This window comes from Primulina tabacum, chromosome 3 (genome assembly GCF_025594145.1).
Source record: "Primulina tabacum isolate GXHZ01 chromosome 3, ASM2559414v2, whole genome shotgun sequence".
In the NCBI taxonomy this organism is placed as follows: domain Eukaryota; kingdom Viridiplantae; phylum Streptophyta; class Magnoliopsida; order Lamiales; family Gesneriaceae; genus Primulina; species Primulina tabacum.
Window position 1 is genome coordinate 9,690,283 of NC_134552.1, and position 25,919 is coordinate 9,716,201.

Here is a 25,919-nt window from a genome sequence, read left to right on the forward strand (position 1 = left end):
GATCTTGTCCCGGGACTTGGGAATGGTCGAGGTGTGGTGCCCCGAGCCAGGGTGTAGTGCCATGGACTTTTTTAGAACCAAGGTACGGAGCCTCGGGCCGGGGATCATGTCCCGAGATTTGGGAATGGTCGAGGTGTGGTACCCCGAGCCAGGGTGTAGTGCCCTGGGCTTATTTAAGAACCAAGGTACGGAGCCTCGGGCCGGGGATCATGTCCCGAGACTCGGGAATGGTCTAGGTGTGGTGCCCCGAGCCAGGGTGTAGTGCCAACCAAGGTACGGAGCCTTGGGCCGGGGATCATGTCCCGGGACTTGGGAATGGTCGAGGTGTGGTGCCCCGAGCCAGGGTGTAGTGCCCTGGGCTTATTTAAGAACCAAGGTACGGAGCCTCGGGCCGGTGATCATGTCCCGGGACTTGGGAATGGTCGAGGTGTGGTGCTCTGAGCCAGGGTGTAGTGCCTTGAGCTTATTTAAGAACCAAGGTACGGAGCCTCGGGCCGGGGATCATGTCCCGGGACTTGGGAATGGTCGAGGTGTGGTGCCCCGAGCCAGGGTGTAGTGCCCTGGGCTTATTTAAGAACCAAGGTACGGAGCCTCGGGCCGGGGATCATGTCCCGGGACTTGGGAATGGTTGAGGTGTGGTGCCCCGAGCCAGGGTGTAGTGCCCTGGGCTTTTTTAAGAACCAAGGTACGGAGCCTCAGGCCGGGGATCATGTCCCGGGACTTGATAACAGAAGTATGTAGAACACGCTCTGAGAAAATATTCCTTTCATTTATTTCATCCATCAAATAATTACATCCGTCATGCATAGTACTGCTTTAAATTAAATACATTCCAAGGTCTTTTGAGAGAGCACCCATGCACATCTTCTAGATAAAAAGATCCCGAGCTGACTCTCCGAGTGATTTTATAAGGTCCTTCCCACCGAGGCTTCCAGCTTTCCGACTTCCCCAGCAGGGTTGACTTTTTCATGACTAGATCCCCGACTTGGAAGTCTCGGATGCAGACTTTTTTGTTATATGATTTCATAACCCGGCTCCTGTATGCATCAATTCGAATGAATGTCCGGTCTCTTTTTTCTTCTATTAAATCCAATTCCATGGCCCTGCTCTGGTCATTGCCATCCGGGTAAGATTCTACCCGGGAAGAAGTCTGCCCAATTTCTACTGGAAGGACTGCTTCGGAACCATATACCAAGTTAAAAGGAGTTTCTTGAGTAGGTGCCCGAGGAGTAGTTCTGTAAGCCCAGAGAACACTGGGTAATTCTTCCACCCAGTCCTTTCCTTTGCTCTGAAGCCGGGTTTTCAATGCTTGTACAATGATTCTGTTGACTACCTCTGTTTGGCCATTTGCTTGAGGATAGGCAACAAAGGTGAAAGACTGAGTGATCTTCATCTCTCGGCACCATGATGTGATTTCTCTGCCCTGAAATTGTCTCCCATTATATGAGATTAGTCTCCTGGGCACTCCAAATCGGCACACGATGCTTTTCTACAAAAACTTCAGTATTTCCTGCTCAGTAATTCTTGCCAAAGGCTCAGCTTCTACCCATTTGGAGAAGTAGTCAACAGCTACTAACAAGAATTTTTTCTGAGCCCGGGCAATGGGGAAAGGACCCACAATATCCATGTCCCATTGATCAAAGGGGCAAGATGCCCAGATAGGCTTCATGAGGGTAGCCGGGCTGTGCTTAAAATTTGAATGATGTTGACAGCCTTCACAAGCTCGGACCACCCTAGCAGCATCTTGACTTAAAGTTGGCCACCAGAAACCAGCAATCATTGTTTTTCGGGCCAAAGACATTCCCCCAAGGTGCTCGGCACAACAACCTTCATGAATTTCTCGGAGTACATAATCCACCTCTTTCTCAGATAAGCATTTCAAAAGAGGTGGTTATTTAAGAGAACAAACCTGAGAGCTTGTCTTTTAGTTTTCTGAGCTCGGGCTCTGTCTTCGGGCAACTCATTATTTACCATAAACTTGATCAGAGGTGTCATCCAGGAGTCCTCTGGCTCTGGCAACATTTTTTCCTCAGTAGAAAGGATCAAACGGGAAACACGCAAGACCTCCCGGGTATTTACCTCTGACAAAGAAGCAGCCATTTTTGCCAGAGTATATGCCTCATTATTCTCTTCCCGGGGTATTTGTTCAATACCCCAATCCGCAAAAACTTCTGATCGGGCTTTAATGAGCTGTAAATATTTTAGCATCCTGTCATCCTTAGCCTTATACACGCCCTTTATTTGTTGAGTGATGAGTTGCGAATCGGAATATAGAATAATCCGGGAAGCCCCGAATTCCCGGGCAGCTTGAATACCAGCCAGGACAGCCTCATACTCCGCCTCATTGTTGGTTATCCGGGAGTCAATTCTAAGTGCCAGTTTAATCTTTTCTCCCGGGGGAGATATTATCACAACCCCTACTCCACATCCGGCAAGGCTAGACGCCCCATCCACGAATACTCTCCATACTTCCTCTTCATTGGATTGGACCATCTCGGATAAAAAATCTGACAGAGCTTGTGCTTTGATGGATATCCGAGGTTTGTATTCAATGTCATACTCCCCCAAGTCTACTGTCCACTTGACCATACGCCCGCATACCTCAGAGTGAGTCATGATCCTGACAAGAGGACTATTGGTAAGAACAACTATTTGATGTGACAGGAAGTAAGGCCTTAGCTTTCGGGCAGTTATGACCAAGGCAAGAGCAATCTTCTCTACTTCACTGTAACGGAGCTCGGGTCCTCTTAGAGCATAACTGACATAATAAACAGGCTTTTGATCGGAGCTTTCTTCTTTTATTAAAACCGAGAAACATCATACTCTGTGGTAGATAAATAGACGTATAATTTATCCCCGGGCTCCGGCTTCACCAATACAGGGAGTTCTGCCAGATGAATTTTCAAGTCCTGGAAGGCCTGTTCACATTTATCATCCCATCCAAATTGTTGGGCCTTCCTCAAGACTTGAAAGAAAGGATAACTTCTATGCGCTAACCGGGAAATAAATCGGGACATGGAAGCAATTCTCCCGATCAACTTCTGTACTTCGTTGACGAATCGGGGAGATGGCATGCACAACACAGACTTGACTTTCTCCCGATTCACCTCGATCCCTCGATCGGTCACTATGAATCCCAAGAATTTGCCACTCTTTACGCCAAAAATACACTTGGTAGGGTTAAGCTTGATCCCATATTGCATGAGAGTGGCAAAAGTTTCTTCAAGATCACCAATAAAGCTTGCAACCTCCCGGGTTTTGCCCAGAATATCATCCACATAGACTTCCACATTTCGCCCCAACTACTTCTCGAAGACTCTGTTCATCAGACGCTGGTAAGTAGCCCCTGCATTCTTCAACCCGAAAGGCATTACAATATAACAAAATGTAACTCCTGAGGTGATGAAGCTGGCTTTATCTTGATCACTCCTGGCCAGGGGGATTTGATGATACCCCTGGTACGCGTCCATGAAGCTTAGCAATTTGAAGCCCGATGTAGAATCCACCAACTGATCAATGCGGGGCAGAGGATAATGATCATTGGGACAAGCTTTATTAAGATCGCGGAAATCTACACACATGCGCCACTTCCCGATAGACTTGGGCACCAAGACCACATTCGAGAGCCATGAAGGGAATTGAATCTCTCGAATATGGCCAGCCTTCAGGAGCTCTTTTACTTGCTCATCAATAACTTTGTCCTTTTCAGGACCAAAGTGTCTTCTTTTTTGCTTCACCAGGTGAGATCCCGGGAGGATGTTCAATTGGTGCTCCGCTACCAGGGGAGAAATCCATGTCAACTCCTGTTGGGACCAGGCAAACACATGAATATTAGCTTTTAAACAGTTAACCAGACTAACCCGGGTGGATATGCTGAGATCCCGAGCAACCCGGATTTTTTGGCCTGGTTCGATTTCTACCACTTCCTATTCCTCTTTTGCTAAAAGTGCACCTCTCCTCTTTCCATCACTCCCCCTTCTACTCCATACACCTTTGCCTTTTTCCCTTCCCTCCTGGTCTTGCTTTGATCAGCCCGGACTGCCTCCACATAGCATTTTCGGGAGGATGGCTGATCTCCTCGGACTTCTCCCACCCGGGCTCCAACTGGAAACTTTATCTTCTGATGGTATGTGGATGCTACGGCTCTCAGCTTGTTCATAGCCGGCCTCCCCAGAATGATATTATATGATGATGGGGAATCCACCACGGTAAACGAAGTCATCACAGTCTTTTTAAGATCCTAACAACCCAGGGTTAATGGCAAAACAATCTCCCCTTCCGGGTAAACCATATGGCCGGCAAAACCAAAAATGGCAGTTTCCACAGCCTTCAAGTGATAGCCCTACAAATCCATCTGCATAAAGGCATCTTTAAAAATTATATTAACAGAGCTGCCCGAGTCCACGAAGACTCGTAGAATATCATAATTTGCCACTCGGGCTTGGATCACCAGTGCATCGTTGTGGGGCAGATTCACCCCCTCCAAATCTTCCGGGCCAAAACTGATGACCACCTCACTCCTTCTCGCACCCTCCACCTCCAAACACTCCCTCCTACTTCTCGACTTCCTTGCTCGGTTGGAGTCTCCATCAGTAGAGTCTCCTAATATCATCTTAATCAATCCCGTAGCAGGGGGCGAATTCCTTTTCCTCTCGGGTTCAGACTCCCTTCTTCTACTGGGCTCAATCCTCGGGATTTTCCTCATACTTCCTTCTCGGGTGCTGAATCCTGGTTGCCGAGACGTCCAGAGTGGCACTCTCGGCCTCTGGCTATTGTTGCTGGGTCCCGGGATGGAAGTTGAGACATAATTCCCCTTCAGTGTTTTGCAATCTTCAGTGTTATGGTGGCACACTTTGTGAAGAGAGCAAAATCCTTTCGGCTCTGGCCGGGATAACTGATGATCCGGGGCCAAATCTCTGCTGCATTCCTGCACTTCCCTTTTCCGGGCAATTTTCAGGGGCACGTGATGAGAAAAGTGCCCTGTATTGCCCCTTTTCTGTCCCCTCTCCTCGGGCTTAGACACCCGGTCTCCTCTCTCCTTTCTCACAGCTTCCCTCTTCTGTTTTTGGGCCTCCTCCATATTGATGTACTTTTCTGCTCGTGACAACAGATCCTCGAAATCCCTAGGCACCTTCTTGGTCAGTGACTTGAAGAATTCACCCTCTCTCAAACCCTGGGTGAATGCAATAGTCTTTGTTTCAGTGGCACAAGTGGGGACGTCCAAGGCCACTCTGTTGAACCTTCTGATATAGGCCCTTAAACTCTCTTCTGGGCTCTGCTTAACTTCAAAAAGACTAAAAGCAGTCTTTTTGTACTTTTTACTGCTGCTGAAATGGTGTAAAAATACCTTCTGGAAGTCTTCAAAAGAGCCGATGCTTTGGGAAGTCAAGCCCTCGAACCACCTCTGAGCTGAATCCACCAATGTTGTAAGGAACACTTTACACTTTATTCTATCAGTGTAACAGTGCAGCATGGCCATGTTCTCAAATCTGGCCAAGTGTTCCTCAGGGTCTGCGTTGCCATCATAGTCTTTTATTTTGGCAGACTTGAAATTTCCAGGCAGGGGTTCCCGGACAATAATGTCAGCAAATGGGCATCCTCTAGTGATTGCCCGGGAAGTGCTCCGGTTCTCCAATTGTCCTTCCAGGACCTTCATCTTCTGCCTCAGCTCCAGCAACTCTTCTGCCACGGTTGGAGATTTGGACCCGGCACTGGACTCCTCAGCCTCCTGTCTCTCCTCCTCCTCCCCCAACTCCTGCTCTTGCTCCTGCTCACGCGCTTGTCTATTTCCGGGCGGTGTAACATGCTGAGAAACTTCTTTCCTGGCCATAGCTTGCTTCACTGCATCGGATATCATCTTTTTCAATTCTTCCGGGGTCATGGTAATGAGATTTGGCCCGGTGTTATTAACACCAACTTGTCTGGAGGTCTGCCTTCCATCTTCCTGGGCCCGAGAATTATCTTGGTTAGTTCTTCTCGTACGAGCCATATCAACGTCTTGAACTCAAGTATTTCCCACAGACGGCGCCAATGATGTGATCTGTCTGAAATGGATGAGCCGGGTAAGGAGCTCCAACGGATCAAATCAACAATTTATAGTGTTTGGGAATTTTGAGTGAAGATAATGGCCTGGACAGCACCTGTAAATAAGAAAGTAACTCGTGAATGGGCGCCGGAGGGGTGTCCGACGTGGCCACTCCGATGCTTAAGTCAGCAGACTTTTCAGGTGAACACAAGCAATATTTGAGAGAAAATATGTGTAATGCTTGAGAGTTGAAAGATTTCAGAATCTTTAAATAACATTAATACATGTTATTTATAGTAAAAAATGGGGTATGTACCTTGATTCCCGTGCCACCTACTAAATATGGCAAGTTGGCTGCCCATACTTATAGCTTCTGATGGCTTCTAGGACACTCCAAGCCCAAGTTGTTCTGACAGATTAGACTGCCTGTATCAATTACACTCGAGTGTGGTGTAATTCTCGAGGTGTCCCGGATAATAGATTGCCCGGGTATTTGTATGAGAACCCGGGCTATGATCACTGCCCGGGAAGAGGGTAAGTGCCCGGTTAGCAAAGTACCCGGGTGCCTGCGTGAGAGCCCGGGCTTTTAATTGAACACCCAGGAAGAGACGTAGTGCTCAGGCTCTCGAGGATTTTACCCGGGTCATCAATGACCCGGATCCTTATGGGGTATCACCACTATCATATACTGCTAATATTTTAAGCTGCAATTGCTGAATGACCTGTGTTTTCATCTCCTAACAAAATTAACCATTTCAGAAATATTTCCTATAAAGAAAACTTGAAAAGATTTCTCATCAATTCCGTATGCTCCGACAACAGGAAAAACAGTCCGGCTTATATGCACTAGTGATTAAAAATCAAATACTTTCGTGCACAAAATTTCATACCAAGCGAGGAGCCCTTGGTGAAATATATGATAATCAATACAAACTGATTCAGGTGATGGTGCTAACCAAGAATCTTGACTTGTCATATTACACAAGGAAAAACTCGTGTCTTCACTTGTAGAATGTCTTCGTTCTCTAGTTCTATATTGAAATCTAAGGGTTAGTAAAACGAGAAGAACCTGATCCTTTTCTCCTTCTCCTTCTCCGGCCTTTCTGCCTAATTTTCCAAAAACTGTAGAGGAGCATAAACCCTGCAAAACAGCAGAATAAAATTTTAAAGTTCAACCACAGGAATGGCCCAACAAATCATCCATCAACATGGGAAATCAGCTAATGATGCTCACTCACCAGCGACAAAAACTACGACAGGGATAAGCCAATGACTGGCAACTAATTCTGGCAAATCCAGCTGCAAACAAAGTTAAATTAAGAGTGTCCTTCAGTTAGTGCAGCACCAACTACTAATCATTATAACTAACTAAAAACAGAGCAGTCATGTCAAAAGTATGATTCTTACATTATTTCTATAAAAATAGTGCAGGTACCGATTTCCTGAAGGATCATCATCGTCCTTCTCAGTTGACTTAGAGTTACTAAAAATTGGAATCTCGTGAGTAAAATTCAAATCTCCGCCCAAATCAATGCTACCATAGCCAGGCAATCTACGATTTCTTCCCCTGACATGCAAAGCATAACGCTTCGTTCCCCTTGCCTCAAACCTTAAGTCACTACCGCAGATCAACTCTTTTTCAACAACCCTGGAGTACCTTGAGAAATTTACATCAGTTCTACGGGAGGGCAATTGATTGTCATTCAAATATAGTCCTTTATCTTGTTTACTTGAATCTGAGAAGAAGACTGGACCTTTAATGTTTTTGGCAGTAAAATCTAGTATTTTTTTCAGGAGCCAATAACAATTTGTAACTATATGGCTGCTGTCCAAACAATTTGAATCTCCACAGACTGCAATTCGTCTGCCAGCAACCTCCAAGAGACCAAGAATAGGGGAAACTGCCTGCGTTGATGACAACTCATCATTAAGAACTGTGAAGCATTGAATTTTTTTCAGGCAAGTTATGGATATCAAAAAGAAAGAAAATTGTATTTACACAACCGACATACTAAGATATTCACTGGAAAGATGATCAGTCTTCAGATATACAGCTTCACCACCAAAAGTTTAGGCAGAGAAAACTCAAAAAACCATGTGAAAGACAAGTGACAGGTAGTGAGAGGTTTACACAATATTCAGGCTTGTGGTCATCTAGTCAAACATTTATCATCACATCAGATGTGTATGGAAAGCACACTCAAAACAATTACATAGTTCAATTAAATTTGGGACATATTGATGGGTATAATTTCATCTTAATTACCAGCCATCCAGTTCTTGTGACATTTTCAAAGATAAGATGACAATTTAAGAGAGATCAAGATCAAACCACATAACTCACCTTACTCATACCAGACAAAAGGAAATTCTGGGTCGCACCACTCTCTGAGATATCAAGGAAAGGGAAGCTGTGCAAGTATCCTCCTCCAGGAAACTTCGCAATATCAGTTCCATATGCATATCGACTTTGCTCGGAGTTGATCACAAAATCACCATTCAGAATCTTATCTCCAAAAGCAATGCCAAATGGGGCCAAGAGATCATTCAACGCAGGCACATTTGCGCCTCCAGTGACTGGAGTCCACCAGCTTCTTGTGTTATCATCAAAAAACTTCATTTTCATCATAGAATCCACATTGTACCAATCAGCAAACACTGGAATACCTAGTCCATCGTTAATGACATCATCTCTCAATTTTTTTAGTTCTTCAGCAAAGTATTCATCCTCAAGATCCACCAGCAAAAGCGTCCCATGTTGGTAAGCATCAAAACAAGTAAAGGGTGAACCAAGAGTTTCCACATAATATCCTGCATCCCTCAGCATGTTAAACATGATGTGGAAATTTGTATGCAGGTGGTCTCCAATCTCCATGCCAGTCAAGGATGTCACTCCTAACATCCAAGGAATTCTTGGGATATATCCAGGAGGGTATTTGATACTGTGAAATTGATCCCATAAGATCCTTATCGATCTTGCAGGAGTAGGAACAACTTTTAATTTCAATTGAAGTACAAAATTACTTCTTCGAGGGTTTTTCTCTCCTTGAGCAGGTGGGCTGTAAATATCAACAGTTACATTGCCCTCAATTTGCCCAGAAAAATGTGCCCCTTCATCTTTGATTTACATGTGAAGAGCAAGATAACCAGTCCATGGCCAAATAACATCAGAGTGGGTGAAGTGAATGCTGAGAAGATTGTCTTCAACATTTGTAGGATGCCAAGATGGAGGACTTTCAACATGACCAATCACACCCATTCCATTCAAAATGGTGGCATTAAATATCACAGGCATGGCCCCTGCAAACAGGGGTTGACGGCAGAAAGGCCAAGAATAAGGGCAATCCATGTTGTTGAGGACATTGGGAAATATGCTTGCCCGAGGTTCATAGTTCTTTAAAATTTCATATGATTCCAGCCTGACATCAATTCAGCATCAGCATTAAGAATTTGTCGATCAAATCTTATACTATAATGTTATTCAAATTTACTTACAGATCAACCTTGCCTGCCCCCTGCTCATACATGTTTAAACCTAAGAGCTTTGAAGCACCTCAACCAGAGCTTGTTTCATACTGGCTGGGTTTATAATCATGTAAGATTGTAATCTGTGCTCTTTTAATCTGCACATGCTCAGTCAATTAATGGGATGAAATAAAATCTGTATGTTTCTTTGCAAATGATTTCAACCGTACAAATGAAATTAAACAAAGGCCAACAATACTTCAGATAAATTTGAGCACGCCTCTTATCATGTTCATGTAACAAATAATCACAACAGGTTTTTCTAGTATACAGTATCTGGTACCTGTGCATCAGTGAACACCCGAAAAGCATAAATCTCAGTGTCTGAAGCAAAACCAAGGCACTCTTCATCCTGACTAGCAATAACACCAGCCACAAATGTCCCATGTCCAAGATTATCATTAAGAGTATCCTCACTGGTCCAATTGGTGCGTTCCTGAATATGGTAAGTCATTATAAACAATTGAAATGCGAAGAAGAAGAAGAAGAATCATGGCATGACATCGCAAACAGGTACCTTTATATTGCGGAAATGTGGATGATCAGCACGAATCCAGTTTCAAAAATAGTCATTTTCACTTCAGAGCCTGTATACCCCTTTGACCAGAGGGTATCTGCTCCAAACAGAGATGTAACTTGAGATTTCCGCAACAATGCAAATCATGATAGGTGAAGATATGTTTAAACAGGGAAATGGAAGTGAAAAGTAGAAACTTGTGTTGAGGTGTCCATTTCATAGCTTTTATCAAATAGAGGTCTACACTCTAGAGTATTCACATGTTAAAACATACCATAAGCAACAGTTCAGACTGGGAGTGGGGAAGGCGGATCATGGCGGCAGAAACAGACGAAAGGGGTTTCAGAGCGATGAGGGATCTATCCGGCTTACGTTCTATATAAAGATTTACAATTCAACGGGATTTGATTTCTTCCCAAAAATAATGTCCACACCTAACTAAATAATAAATAATACTCCCAAATTTAATCAAGGTAGTGATTTCGTCATCAAATTCATTTAATAAATTTTTTGGAATGTCTCTAATCTCAATGAGCTTAAATAACTTTGTTGCTGGGGAAATCCTAAAATCCCACTGCAGACATGTCTGACGGGCGACTATCACTTCTGGTGCTTTGATGAAATATCGCCTTCAGAGAGGGTTATTCACTTCTCCTTATCATCTATGAAGACTGTAGAGGGTTATCCATTTCTATGGAGCCTCTCCCTGCCACCCAATGTTCATTTGTTTTGGTGGCATGTCTCTCACGACATATCCCAGCTAATCAGAATAATCTCCACCACCATGTTCCACTCAGTGGTGCTTGCTCTCTGTCATTTTGCTACTGACCCAATCTGTCTGTCGTTCTCTATTTTTCTGTGCTGCCAAGTGCCATCGAACATCTTTGGAACGACACACCATTCTTTCACGTATGAAGGTAGCCAAGGATGCTTGCACATTGGATTTTTGTTATGGATGCGAGAACAGCTGACAAAGGGAGAGTTTGAGAACTTCGCAATCCACACGTGCAGTATGGAAGGAAAAGCAGAACCACTCTCGGTTGTCCATGGTGCCATACGAGAAGGTGTCAACCTCCTACACGAAAAGAACTTCCATGGTGTTCAAGTTGCAACAGATTCCCTACTAATGATGCAAGCACTCACGGCCTCCCAAGAAAATCTTGGATATGCTGTGGTTTGTTCTCCAGAGTTCAAAAAGCGAATACAAGAACCCATGATCTCCGATATTATTCATGTGTAGCTCATAACTTAGCACGTTTTGTTTCTTCTTCATTTTATTTAATCATTTGCTTAGACGAACGGTGAGTTCTGTTTTTGATTGGTCAAGTTTATTATAGATGTTTTTTTTTTTAATAATATTACACGTCTTTCCGTAAAATATGTTCTATATAATAAAAAAAACATTGATAATGTGATAATATAGAAAAGAAGAAAAAATAAACCATTCATTCAAAAGTTATTAATTTAAGAATATTGATTTATAAATAATCTGATGTCAAGATCGGAAGTTTATGAAAAATCTTACGTTTGAAATTAATAGTGACAAATTCTTCTCTGAAGGAAGAAAAACAAAACATTATATTATTTTTTTACAACAACATTTTCTGAGACTATATCATAGGTCAATTTATTTAATCGAGTCATAAAAATATATTATTTTTATAAAAAAATATAGATGTAGTCAACTAATCTCAAAAAAAATATTTTTTTATATATAAATAAATAAACACTTGAATTTTTTAAATATTATATAAGAATAAATTACAGTGAATCTCTCAATATACCATCAAATATCCAAAATAAAACGTGCCAGCGTGTGAGTTGTGACGTGGCAATCAATCGTTCCACAAAAATTGTCACTACCAAAAATAGTTGCTGATTCCCTGAGGTTCTACTGCAGCCTCAAGAACTCTTACACTGACCAAGATGCGGATAAGATTGGCCCAACCAGCATCGCCACTTTTGTGCATGATATACAAAATTGCCATTATCCATACATGCAAATTCCCTCAACTTATCTGGTTCGAAGGTACCTTCGCTCCTCTTCTTTGGTCTTCTCATTTTTTCTTTGCGTATTGAATGTCGAATGTAGAATAATATTTGGTACCACCACCAATGGTGATCTTAAAGGAAGATCGCTTGTCATATGGGATAGAGCTGAAATTGAGTTTTTTGGTCTTTTGCGAGTGGATGAAGTTAAACTTGCTTATGGCACCCAAAAATGCTTTCTCGTGATTTCGGTTCTTGCTTCTATGTTAGTTTGTGTTGGATTTTACATGAACTCTTATAGGGTCTGGACGCAAAAAGTTATTTATGTGCAACTTACTCCTTAGTTGGTCAGTCTGCCATGAATTGTTAAGATGAGGCATTTTCGAATTGGAAATCAAAATATGGGAATATAACCAGCGGACTTCTCTGGAGTACACTTAACGAATAAGCCAGTTTTGTGGGATTTTTTTTGATAATTTCGTTTTTCTTTCAAATTCTCTTCTAACTAAAGTTTAAACGGAGATTTCATCATTGGTCATTTTTGTGGGCGTCTGTTATTGTTGTTAAATGTTTTGCTTGATATGCATTTTGTATGATTGGAGTATTTAATGATCATAGAAACAAATTGTAACCCAATTGAATCACTTTTGTTCCTTCCGTCCCTGAAACTGTTGGTTCTTATTGTAAAAATTATCGGCTGAGAACTTTCTTGTTATGCTTGTAGGATATCTCAATGTGAGACCGCTGTCTATGAGGTGTGATCCTAGTAAAATTCCGGGACTTAAATTTGTAGGGACCATAAATACGCCGAACTAAAAGATATCGCAGAAGGTTCAACTATATTTCCAGATTCAGAAAACTATGGAGGACTATAAGCCTCTAAGAACCCAATACAATAATGTGGTAAAACTGCCCCGTGGAGCACTGAATAGCTATTCTAGAGTTCAAGCTTCAACAACGATGGTATTGCTGATAATATGCCGAGTTTATGTAATCCATACAAACATATTGAGGTCACTTGGTGTTATATTTACTTCAGTCGTGATTGTGCCATCAAGATTTTATTTTGCCGCCAGCAAGAGCGAGGAATTTTAATTTATTAGTAATGTTCCATAGTGCTAGGACATTTTTTATGCAATCATAGTTTGTCCTGAAAGTCTCAAGTTATAAACATATCTGTTTTTTCCTCTATGTTATATGCTTGGTGTTTTTACAGAGTTGTGGGGGACTGGATTATCATTTATCTGGTATGAGAAGGAAATTATACCAATTAGTGTTTCACACCATACGGAAGCTAGTAATTGTATTAGTTGGTTGTTAAAATTTTTCCTGTTTCTTGTATATTTTCTCTTCGGTTTCGAGATGCTGCATTCGTACTTTAGGAATGAAAGACTTCTCCTTGTAACATGAATACTAGTCGTAACACATACACCGTCAGCTGATTTTTATTTCTTGGTTTATTTAATTGTCATTAGCTGAATTTACTTTTACATTCAAAGGGCGATTCACCTTTTCAATTTTGAGGCTCTTTTGTGGTAAACTCCATTTGCATATTGGTGTCAAAATTTTCTATGCCTTGATCACTATATCAATATGTGGTTCATCTTACAGGACGCTCTCGCGAAAGAGAAACAATTACCTTCTTTTTCAGCCACTGTGATTTCTAACACTGTACCCTCTTGCCCCATTTGCTTGGGCAACGATTTCTGCCACACAGTTCGATCAAGAACCAAATTGATGAATATTTTGATCGAAAAGGGGAAGACTCGTGAAGTGCATTCAGTTTTTAAGGCTTTAACAGAAGAAGGCCATAGACCATCTCTTCTTACATACACTACTGTTTTAACCGCACTGACAATCCAGAAACTTTTCAAGTCCATTCCTTCTCTTCTGTCTAAAGTGGAAAAAAGTGGCCTTAAACCTGACTCTATATTCTTCAATGCATTGATCAATGCATTCTCTGAATCAGGGAATATTAAGGAAGCAATGAAAATATTCCATGAAATGCGAGAGAAAGGGTGTAAGCCGACCACCCGCACTTTTAATACCTTAATTAAAGGTTTTGGAATTATTGGTAAGCCTGAGGAATCTTTAAAACTATTGGAGTTAATGTTGAAGGAAGACGGCGTGAAACCAAATGATAGGACGTACAACATACTTCTTCGAGCTTGGTGTAACAAGGGAAACATTGAACAAGCATGGAAAATAGTCAATGAGATGATTTCTCGTGGTGTAAAACCTGATACTGTGACATATAACACGATCGCAAAGGCTTATTCTGAGAAAGGAGAAACCAGCAAAGCCGAATCTATGATTTTTCAGATGCAAATTTCCAAGGTGCAGCCAAATGAGCGTACATGTGGTATTATTGTAAATGGTTATTGTAATGAAGGAAACCTCGCAGATGCAATGACATTCGTTTGTAGGATGAAAAGTCTTGGAGTGTACCCAAATCTTATTGTTTTCAACACACTTATCAAAGGATATTTGGACAAGGCTGATACTGATGGAGTACACGAGGTAAACTTTTAATTTTTATGATCCTTGATTGAATTCTCATTTTTTGTGATATGTTTCTCCTTGTTTGTAATTTTGTGTATTATAGTTTCAATTTTAAACATTATGATTCTTGCAGACACTTACAATGATGGAAGAGTTCGGGATAAAACCTGATGTGATAACATTCAGCACCATCATGAATGCCTGGAGTTCCGCTGGACTCATGGACAACTGCAAAGAAATATTTGATGAAATGGTAAAAGCTGGGATAAAAGCCGACGTCCATGCCTTCAGCATTCTTGCAAAAGGCTATGTTCGTGCTGGAGAACCCAATAAAGCTGAGGAACTTCTGGAACTTATGGCCAAATCAGATGTTCATCCTAATGTTGTCATCTTCACTACCATCATCAGTGGATGGTGTAGTGCCGGAAAAATGGACCGTGCTCTTAAAATATTTGAGAAGATGCATGAAATGGATGTATTGCCAAATTTAAAGACTTTTGAGACTTTAATTTGGGGATATGGAGAAGCAAAACAGCCGTGTAAAGCAGAAGAGTTTCTTGAAACTATGAGAAACGATGGTGTTCTTCCTCAGAAGAAAACGATACAGCTTGTTGCTGATGCATGGCATGCCATTGGTTTTCTTAGTGAAGCTGAGAGAATCATAAAATGTTCAGAAAATTCTTCGATCGGTGCAGCAGATTCAATCGAGTGTGAGATTCAAGAAGATGGTTACGTGGAAAAATTTCATCACAGAGAAAAACAAAATGGTTGCTTTCTGAGAGTTTTGCCGAGGTCTGGTGATTCAGTTGCTGTCACCTCAAAAAACCAGATGCTACTAAAAAGGTCAGACTCGTCTTCTGGACACCTGAGTTCCTCTGTTAAGTCCGTCTTGCTTTTGTACAATTGTGAGTTCAAAGTTCAAAAACCATTGCTATCACATAAACAGTCCAGAGCTCCCTTAATGAATTATGCGTTCATGAGTTTATGCAAAGTAGTATGTTAGAGTTGCCAAAGCTTTGTGTAGAATGTTTATGCGCATTGAAGGAAGGTCGATAACAGGGATTCTCAGTCCAACCCTCCAAGAAAAACAAAAAGAACTACTGTAGTCAGAAATTTGCTCTTGGATGTTCATTTACTTGTCGGGAAGGGATTGAAGAGTAATCTCTCATTCTTGAAACGAGATGATGTTCAGTTTCTATATTGTATATTCAGTTCGTAACTGTGTTTGAAAGCATGCAGAAAGTTTCATTCTTTGAGCTGCTATGTTTATGGCTTATTAGGAATTTAGGATGCCCATGGGAAAGATAAGTCGGAAGGCAAGATATATCAGTTATGCATATATATATATTTTATTCAGATTCTATGTTGACATTACAATTCAACGGCTATGGTTCTCGTTAAAAAAAAAAAAAAAAAAAATCACACATCATCTCATAATATCTGGGTGTCTCTCTCGAGGGTAGGAAAATATTCTTCTTAAAGTATCATCAATGTTTATTTACGAGATTTCTTTTTGTTCTTTGGAAAGTGATTAACAAGAATTTTGGGAACATAGTTTGGGAGAGGGAGAATCTTTTGGAAATTAAAATTCATGTTCAAATTTATTTTCAGGAGAATATAATCGCTTAAACAATATCAAATCATGTCAATAATTGTAGGGATGATTTTTCATAACGGGCATTGTAGGTCAATATATAATTCAATAAAGGAATACTTTGGAAGTAATAATCATATCTAGTTTAGGTATACTAAAAGGGTTGAAAAAAAAAGTTTCGGTGGAAATAAATTAATAATAATGCTTGTTCTTGTTTGGTCGATGTGAAAACACATCTAAAAAATAAAAAGCAGACATTCTGAGATTCTTTACAATAATTGCATGCGGAATGGGGAAGATAATGTACATTAGTTGGTTTTATTCATTTATTTATTTTTTAGAAAGTTCCAAACTGCTAAAAATATAAAGTGGTACGATAAAATTTAACAAGATGGCAGCAGTTTAGCGGAACCATTAAAAAAAACCCAAGTTTCGAGAAACATACTCTGAAATTTAACTAAAATTTGTAACCAAAATAATAATAGTAGTGAATATATGACCCCAAGCTCAGTAATCTACAATGCCCAAGCTCCAATTTATATGCCATCAAATAATCTCAAAATGCTAAACCAATTTGAATATTCACATTCTAGCACAGAAACTAACTGACAAAAAAAGAAGAGAAGAGATGTGATTGATATACAAAACGAACCATCTCCTACCTATTTGAGGTCATAATAATTGTCCAGAAGTTTTTCAGTATAATCTCCAAAAGAAATAGACACACCAGGCACCATAAACTGTGAGAAAAAAACACCAGAAAAAACTATGAATAAAAGCGGAAACGTAAATGCTGCTATTTTTCTTGGAAACAAAGTTTTTTGAACATTTTTGCCTTCCTACCGTTGCAAGAAATTCTCATAGATTTGTATATTCGTACAAAATTTTTACACAGATATTGAATGCGCATGTACGGTGACTGTTTTCAATAACAAAATGTAGTTAGGGAAATGGAGTATTGGAATTGATTTTCAGTACCTTTTGAAACAAGAAAATGAAACAAAAAATACAGCATTACACATGGATTATCAAATGGTGATATAAAAAAAAGTATGCCAAAAGACTCACCTCATGAATATTCACTTTCCGGGAAATCTAAGCTTTTCATCCCTTAACATGAAAACAGGATCAAAGACTCTCTCTCAGAAACGCCAATACAACTAAAAAGGGATCAACTGTGATATATACATAACAGTCCAAAATACATCAAAGATAGGTTTATATTATTCTGTGAAGTCTAGTCGAATTGAATTACAATGGGTATTTCCTGTTACAATGGAGATAAATTCTTGTAGTCTATAGTACAGGTAGCATAAAGATTTAGGTGTCAGGTTGTGTAGTCACTTTCATAACAATTCCCCATTCCATTCATTTGTTTGCATTTCTACGTAATTAATCAGCATGCTAGATCAATATAAGAATCAAAATTTAGCATAAAATATATCAGATAGAACATGCACAATGTTTGAAGACAAAACCCACGACAAAAAAAAAAATAACTCCCTATACTTATAAGCTGGGCTTCTAGACCTAATCTATCTGGAACACCAACAATATGTGCAATTATTTAAAGAAAAAACTCAATCCCCAACATCTTCTAGGAATGCTTTAGGTGGGAAATCTGAGACTCAATTTTGTAACAGGAGAGGGATCCAGAAATGTAACAACAGCGCACCATTTTTACTCACTCACAAGCAACCATAAAATTTTCGAGAATAGAACATAGCTCTCCAATGGTGCTGATAAAAGTTTAAAGGAGTCCAAAGTACCTCTGAAGAGAAGGAAATTAATAAAGGAGACGACAGTGGAATCAACGCAATTCGTACTGGAAGTAATGAGACGTCGCCTTCACTGGTTCTTGGGGTTGGAATAGTAGGTCTCTCGAGCCTTGTTCTCTGCGGTCATTCTCGCTGTCCTTGCTGGGACAGCCAGCCATTAAAGGGTTCGTAGATTGCTATCGCCTATGATGAACTGCTTTTCTTAATGATCCGAATTTGCAATGGAGCTAATAATCCAATTTATTCTTGAGTCAACCTTTCGTCCCAGAGTTGCTCCACCGACCAGAACACTTAGGGCAGCTCCTGTATCAATCACTTCCATTCCTCTCACCATAGAGAGATTTACGAAGATGAATTAATTGAGAAGAAGTAGCAGGTCAGCTTTAAATCTCTTACCGCTTTTTGAAAAAAGGATCAAAGAAGTAAACCTTCATTCTCATGCCCTTTGAAACCATTTGATGCTGCACAAGTACAATTCAAGAACCAACTCATTAAATGAGATAATTCAATACTGAAACAGCAAGCACAAGGTGCAACCTAGTGCCTTCCGAGTTCTGAAAAGTAAATGCCCAACCAAATCAGCCACAAAGCACACACTTGAAAATTCAGAGCTTATAATTTTCATGCATGTTTATTCCGTTTTAAATTCACAGCAGGATGAGTCCTGATATTACAAACGAGACTTGAGATGCAGAACAACGCTAGATTTTTCAAAGTTGTGGATCTGTTGTTAATCACAGCATGATGACCTTCAAATAAATCAGTAATTTGAAAATGTAACACACCAACGGTTAAAAATTAAACCAAAAAAAGCATGAAAAATGGCTCAAAAATATTTTGTTGGCAATTGAAGTTCATTTTAGACTAATAGAAGAAAAATAAAGTTCCACCAATTTCTTACCATACCGATCACAATGATATGCCAACAGGAATCCGACATCCAGAATCAACTTTCCAAGAGCTTTAAACTCTACGTGAGTATATATATATATATATATCTATTATCTATTACTATTATAAATATATGAGTTTGAATTGTGAGCTTACCTTTTTACCCTTTTATTTATTTTATAATTTGTCATGTTTATTTGGTTCTTTAAGTAATTTTCTATGTTAGTTTAATATGTTAATTAATAGTGTATTTAACTTTGTGAGTTTTCTTTTTTACCCTTTCATTTGTTTTATATTTTGTCATGTTCATGGGGTTCTTTAAGTCATTTTTCATGTTAGTTTAATATGATAATTAATAGTATACTTAACTCAATCAAATTAATTATTATTTTGATTTTACTTATAAATTTATTTTCATAATGTTATACATTTAAAAAAATTGCTAATATTACTAACATCTATTTTATTTCATTTTATTATTATAAATATGTGATTTTTTTATTGTCATTTTTCATATTAGTTTAATATGATAATTAATAGTGTAGTTAACTCAATCAAATTATTATTTTGATTTTACTTTGTAAACTTACTATTTTATCCTTTTTTGTTTTATAATTTGTACACTCATAATGTTACATATTAAAAAATTATTAATATTACGAACATTAAAGTAATAATAGGAAGACGAATGGAGACGAGTGACAATGAAAAAATTAAATAATTAAAAAATATTAAGGTCATATAAACATCTTCTTCTCATTTACAATAGAAATATTTTAAGACTACTTATGTATCAACAAATATATGTGATTGAGAGAAAATATTTGTATGTAGGTGATTTCAATATAAACATTTAAACTATTTAGTCAATTTTCGATATATGATGTTAAATAAATATTATCTATTAAATATATAATTTTCATTTGTAACCTTACCATTTTACCATTTTTTTTATAATTTGTCATGTTGATGATGTTATTTAAGCCATTTTTTATGTTAGTTTAATAAGATCATTAATAGTGTATTTAACTCAATCAAACTAATTATTGTTTTAATTTACTTTTAAATTTAATTTTAATTACTAAATTTATACATTTCCGTCAAATTCATGAAAAATATTTACCATATTGATGAGAGGTAATAATGGGCAGATGAAGGGAGATGAGTCGGATTGAATAAAAATTAATTATTAATAAATATTAAGGTTATATAAAACTTATTTCTCCTATTTAGAATAAAGAAATTTTCAAACTCTTTATGTGTCAATAGAGATACATGACTGAGAGAAATGTTTGTATATAAGTTATTCCAAACACTGTTTTTAAGCTATTTAGTCAATTTTTTATATGTGCTGCTAAATAAATATTACTAAATAATATGCTTCATTTGATAATTTTGTGTTCTTGCAATGAGATGAGTTTTTTAACATAGCATTACATTTTTTGGTGTTATATGTCGTTTGTATTGATCATGTTGTGTTTGGATTCTTTATGTGATTTGTTTGTTCACCGAAAGAAAATATAAAACAAAACCATATATATATCCCACAAAAATGATTATTTTTTATTTTTTTCCTTGAGATATTTTGTTAATTCTTAAACACATAATGCATGTTTTCAGTTTGGTTAGATTACTTAGTTTGAAGCGACTTAGAAAATATTAAAAATGATGAAATGTTTCTTCGTTTTTAGCTTATATCTCAGAATATAAAGAGACAAATGTATTTCCAGACTTCTGTCTATAAATCAGTATTCAAAATTTTTACAACATTATTATAATCTCTATTCAAAATTTTTTATTTAAATTGATTGACGGTATTTGAATTTGAGTTTTTATGTGCTTGATTATATTATTTTTGTAGTATTATTTATTGTGAAATTAATAGGTGGACTAAAAAAATTAGTGGATCTATGAGTCCTCTGGTGGACGACAAACATGGATAAATTGTTAAAAGAGATAATATCAAGTAGATTTTTTGCATACGATTTTGTTATAATTAAATGATTATGCATGATTCTAAATTTTAATTGTATCACAAGTTAACGTATGTTTTGTCGTTGCCAGATATATTTTGTCAACGATCTAATATTTTTCTTTGATTTAAGGAAAATTGTGTGACTTCGTATTATATTTTTATTTTTTAAGGTTTTATTAAAGGATTTTTCATGATGATTTTGATGCACCATTTTTTCCTTTGTGTGTTTTATAAAATATTTATGAAACCATGACGTTAATAAGGCGTCTTCTCTTTATTTGAAAAAAATATCAAAAAATTTATAAATTTTTTGAATAATATGAGTTAGTATTTAATTTGTGAGTGATTTATGCTTTTTGTTGTTCGTATATACTTCAATTTCTTTGTTATTGTACTAAATAAATTGTTTTTGAACTTTGAGTTATCATTTTTTATGGATGTTGTTTGTGTCACGAATTTTTTAAATTCACATTGTTTAGTATTGTTGGCGGCAATTGATTTTTCTGATATTCTATTATTTGTCTTGTTGTTTATATGAAAATATGTATGAGAATACACCAATCAAAGCCACATATTTTGAGTCTTATGTTCTACGAAGAGGGTAATATATGATTTCTGTGAATTATATAATTTATTGGTTCTTCATAAATGTAGTTAATAAATGAATCAAATTTTGAACAAAAAATTTATGACAAACATAGTGGATGAAAAAACATGTTAAAAAAATAATATTGTGTATTAATATGTCTCTATTTCTGTATGATATAATTCAAACACATTTTTTTAGATATTTGAAATTAGGTCTAACTAAGTGACATGAAACATATACATATATATTTGAAGGCGTATTTAAAGCAAAATATTAAGATCAAGAATGATTCATATTTAAATTTCAACACATCACAATGAAGAAGAAATTGGAAAATTGTGTGTGTAAACCTTCAAGGGTTATATAGTGATTATGTTGCTACTTCATGGTTTGCAACATATTGATGCCACATAAAATATCAATATTTCTCAAAGAATAAACAAAAAGAAAAAATTCTTCATTCAGAAAAAGAAATACATGAAAAAAATTGTGTATAATTCTCATTCTATTTTTAATGGTATGAGAACAATTCTAAAGCTTTGTGGACACAATAGATCAATTTTGTGCATTTTTAGTAAATTGGGACGTTGAGCCGGTTGCACTTTATTTCTTCCAATATTATCTCGATAGATTTCGAGGTGGCTAAGGGTTGTTTTTGTCTATTTTTTTAGTTAAAGTAGCTAAAAAACTAATTCATGAAATATATGATGGTAACATAGAGAACTACTCGCCAAATAAATTCACTTAGCCGAATAGTGAAATTAAAATTGAATTATACAATATTTCATCAAATTAATTTTGTCTATTCTAAGATGCTCATGAAATCTAAACAGTTGTATTATTAGATGAGATATTGAATAAGACAAATATTTTGATATATATTTAAATGATATCTCATATACATATCTTAATACGTTATCGTGTCCTTCTCAAGATTTTTAAAATACAATAATTAATTTTGTAAGTCGTTCCACAATATATAAAATATTATAAAACAAAATGTAAACTTGATAGAATAAAATTTGTTTTGTTTATGAGATTGAAACTATATCATCCCCATGATATGATGCACGCAATCATTGTTCCAAATCTTCTAAAAATGTTGATAATATTGCTAGTAATTATATAAAAATGATATTACAAATATCACGATGTTTGAAGAAATTACAGCAACATCCATTGGTTATGTTGTTGAAGAATATATATGTTATACATACTTTTAGTCACAAGTAAAAAACCAATCACGACTAAAAACAACATTTATTCTTATGATTTATAGTTGATGATTGTCAAAAACTGAAAAATCATTCAATAATAAAATAAATATTTGGAAAATAAGATTACTAGATAAAAACAATGTAAAAAACCGAAAAAACGTCCTGATTGGGAAGTAAACTACGAACATGTCAGATCCCAGATGAGGATTTTAAATAACATGATAGATGTTAAAGACAATCGTATACTTGCTGAGTATACCAAAATGGTTATATGTATATTATAACAAACTACGACAAAAAGTTGTTGAGTTATCAAAATCAACCAAGAAGTATATTGAAAAGTGTGTCATGTGGATAAAATAACTTCTCCGATTCATATACCGTCTATGGTTATGATTTTTGATTTTGTGGTTTGATTTGTTTCAATTAATAAATGCTATTAGCCATATTTTAATTCATTTAAATATTATCAAATTTCGTACTTATATTTCCAGCAATTTAGTTGCTCACGTGCAACGCACGTGCACTTTTCTAGTATATATATATATATATAAAAGAAGTGGAATAGCCCAAAGGAAGAGTTAAGGGATTGTACTGATAAAGGTATAAAGAAAGGAAGAACCTAAGAGATATCTCATAGCAAAATACAAACTAAAAGTTCACACATTCAAGGAATTCCATGAAAAAATTGAGAGGACGAGTCAATTGAAATAAAAAAAGCTTATAATAAGAAATTAGGACAGCAAAACATTTAAAAAAGTATCGATGCACAAAACTTTACGGGTTATTATCAAAATATGGTGTGTGGTGACCATCAGGAATCCAAAATTTAGCTCCATCATAAAACAAATTATTGGAATTTGCTTAATAGACTATTATCATATAGCCTGACATATTTAGTTTTTAGATAAACTACTAAAGCTAACCTCCACCAACGATATTCTGAAAATCGGTAATAATTAAGGGGTTAAGGAGAAATCCAATAAATCTAGGTGGGTTGACTGTAATAGAATATCAATGAACACTGCTGAGACTTGTAAAAACCAGCTAGCACTCACACGCAATTCAAGTTCTGGCATAGCATCACGAGGCCATATATTTGGCCCACAGTACGAGGGATACCTACAAAAAGAAGACCCCCATTAAATGGATAGGAAAGCTGGTTCGATATTATAATGCACACAAATCCAAGAAATGAAAAGTGAAGCACAGGAACTAGATGACATATTACTCCTCCCAGAATAGTAAGTTTCAGAGAACTATTCAGCAGATAAGAATAATCAACAAACATATTCCTCAAAACAAAATAGCCTTTTCATTGAATGTGTACTGAACAAATTTGAAAAGATGATTTTGGTAGTAGACTCTCAACCATGCTTTACTGTCATATGGCCATATGTAAATGACAAATAAATGTGCTAATAGTTTATTTGATTATTTCCATTACTCATTCAATAATAAAGTTATAAAATCATGGTATGTACAAATGACGCATTATAGCCCTTCAAATAAAAATGGACACACTATGATTTTATACTTTTGTGGTTCAGGAACGAGTAATAAGAAAAAGACGAACATAAAATTCAACCTGAGAAAGAGAAGTGGGTATAAAAAAAATCTCAATCAGTTAAGCTATCAATTACCAAATAACCTTATAAATGATGCTTATTATTATTATTACTCATGCAAGGGGGTAGCATCTACCAATACCGTTCGACATGTGATAGTTCATTGTAGGTACATCAAATATTGGATTAGCATAGTAGGATCCTTTCATCATATCTGCAGCAAACGAAGTTCCTCGGTAAAGAATGAACAATTAAAAGTAACATAGATAGAAATTAATCATATTGATTGTGAAATATTCTCAGCTGAAATCATTGATTATAAGTTCATGCTAAACTTACTAAAGTTCATACATCCAACTATTATCTCACATATACGCCAGGAACACCACATGCATCCATAAGGTATGCTTACAAAGAAAAGCTCAGTTCCTTTAATTTACTGATAAAGGATCATTCTATTACCGGGTTTTCCAGATTCAAGCTGCTCCTTGTCATGACTCCGTCCGATGTTGTACCTACATGAACTCAACAAACTTTAGGTTAATCAATATTTTATTGGCAGTTGGAGTCGCAATGAATTGCACCATATAGGAAATCCAACTTATCCAGCAGTGAGGACTGAAATTAAGCAATGTAAAAAAAGGAATAACAACCAGTAAAAGGTGTGATAGGAAGATTAATCAAGAAATGATTGGCTATACCTGTAATAAGGGACTTCTAATTTTTTTGTATCAGGAAGGTTTGCCAGTCTGTTTAGGAAAACAATATATTCAAGAAAATTAAGAAGCAAAATTTTCTTCATGCCCCAAGTGCATAAAAGTTGCAAAATTTAAGTTTATCTAGTCTTTGTCAATTCCTGCAGACGGACAGAGTACAAGTAACTCAATAAGTTCATGCCCAGGTGCAAGTTGTAAAAGATTTCGGCGCAGTGAAGTATACCCTGGAACCTACAGAGAAACGGAACATAGATGTATTAAGAAAACTCATTACCTCAAATTCTCCATAAAAACAAATCTGATCTCAAGACAGTGTACAGAACTTGTGAAACGATGATAATCTCTCAAAACCACCGCAAAGGTAGAGGGTTGGCAAGGATGCATTCATTCCATACCTCTAAGATAGATGGAATACCCAGGCCATTAGACCCGAATCCCTGCTCTATTTTCCCTGATAAATCTGCAGTCTTATCCTATAATCATGATAAAACCAAAAACAAAAAAACAAACAAACATCATCAGGGCACCCATAATCACCCAAAAAAACAAAACTTGAAACGTGAAATTTGAAGGAAAAAAAATACCTTTAACTCTGTGTAGGGAATAGCAACTGTAGGAACCGATTGAGGTGAGATTTGAGAAAATATCCGATCCGTCGCAGAACGGCAGAATTTGGTGGAGATAGCGTCATTTGTAAGCCGCTGGGAGGGAAAACGGGTTCCAATGTTGGAGAGGGGTTGCACTTTCCAAGGCTTCAGCGTATTCATTTGGCGTGATGAAAGTAGCCGGCAACTTGGGACTCCCCACTACAATGGCCCGAAACCTTAAAAAGGAATTTCTTGGGACATGGATACGATCAAGGATCGCAAATCATTTGGAATAGACTTCGCCTGCTCATTTTTATTAGAATTATAGAATGAATTAAATTTATGGTATATATGTAAGGAAATAATTTATATGGTCTATTACCGTGGACCCCAGTAACCGCTGGCGTGTTATATATAGAACCCAAGAAGGTAAAAATGAAAAGGCG

General features: G+C 37.2%; 2 protein-coding genes and 1 pseudogene across 24 annotated transcripts; 1 reads left to right on the forward strand and 2 right to left on the reverse strand.

Moving 5' to 3' along the window:
- Positions 1–6,738: 6,738 nt before the first annotated feature.
- On the reverse strand, positions 6,739–10,052 carry LOC142540069 (subtilisin-like protease SBT6.1; annotated as a pseudogene).
- A 1,867-nt stretch (positions 10,053–11,919) lies between these two features.
- On the forward strand, positions 11,920–15,821 carry LOC142540068 (uncharacterized). Of its 4 annotated transcripts, none has more exons than XM_075645945.1 (4): positions 11,920–12,096; positions 12,781–13,019; positions 13,668–14,576; positions 14,692–15,821. In XM_075645945.1, the coding sequence occupies exons 2-4, from the start codon at positions 12,918–12,920 to the stop codon at positions 15,559–15,561; spliced, it is 1,881 nt and encodes a 626-aa protein (XP_075502060.1). In that variant the 5' UTR covers positions 11,920–12,096; positions 12,781–12,917; the 3' UTR covers positions 15,562–15,821. The 4 variants fall into 4 exon arrangements, with proteins under 4 accessions (XP_075502060.1, XP_075502061.1, XP_075502062.1 ...); XM_075645946.1 differs by lacking the exon at positions 11,920–12,096 and adding an exon at positions 12,112–12,321; XM_075645947.1 differs by lacking the exon at positions 11,920–12,096 and adding an exon at positions 12,427–12,508.
- Positions 15,822–16,602: 781 nt separating this feature from the next.
- LOC142540070 (uncharacterized) lies at positions 16,603–25,803 on the reverse strand. 20 transcript variants are annotated; one of them, XR_012819019.1, is made up of 9 exons: positions 25,471–25,803; positions 25,282–25,359; positions 24,872–25,117; positions 24,633–24,685; positions 24,313–24,384; positions 23,661–23,724; positions 17,922–18,391; positions 17,221–17,262; positions 16,603–16,892 (listed from the first exon to the last, which is right to left on the reverse strand). XR_012819019.1 is itself a non-coding variant. In XM_075645953.1 (7 exons), exons 2-6 carry the CDS (start codon positions 24,970–24,972, stop codon positions 18,367–18,369), a joined length of 321 nt encoding a protein of 106 aa, XP_075502068.1. In that variant the 5' UTR covers positions 24,973–25,359; positions 25,471–25,803; the 3' UTR covers positions 16,603–18,233; positions 18,327–18,366. The 20 variants fall into 20 exon arrangements, 5 of the variants coding, with proteins under 5 accessions (XP_075502068.1, XP_075502069.1, XP_075502066.1 ...); XR_012819023.1 differs by having other exon boundaries at positions 16,603–17,130; XR_012819021.1 differs by having other exon boundaries at positions 16,603–18,233; positions 18,327–18,391.
- Between the last annotated feature and the right edge of the window lie 116 nt (positions 25,804–25,919).

Bases quoted from the DNA above. Each gene is read 5' to 3' on its own strand.
- LOC142540068 (XM_075645945.1), top strand. From the start codon at position 12,918: ATGGAGGACTATAAGCCTCTAAGAACCCAATACAATAATGTGGTAAAA. The intron at 13,020-13,667 runs GTATTGCTGATA...TTCATCTTACAG, and splicing joins TTCAAGCTTCAACAACGATG to GACGCTCTCGCGAAAGAGAA. The intron at 14,577-14,691 runs GTAAACTTTTAA...TGATTCTTGCAG, and splicing joins ATACTGATGGAGTACACGAG to ACACTTACAATGATGGAAGA.
- LOC142540070 (XM_075645950.1), bottom strand. From the start codon at position 24,972: ATGAAGAAAATTTTGCTTCTTAATTTTCTTGAATATATTGTTTTCCTA. The intron at 24,686-24,871 runs GTATAGCCAATC...GAGTTCATGTAG, and splicing joins TTAGAAGTCCCTTATTACAG to GTACAACATCGGACGGAGTC. The intron at 23,725-24,306 runs GTAGATGCTACC...TTCTTTTTGTAG, and splicing joins TCACATGTCGAACGGTATTG to GTATCCCTCGTACTGTGGGC.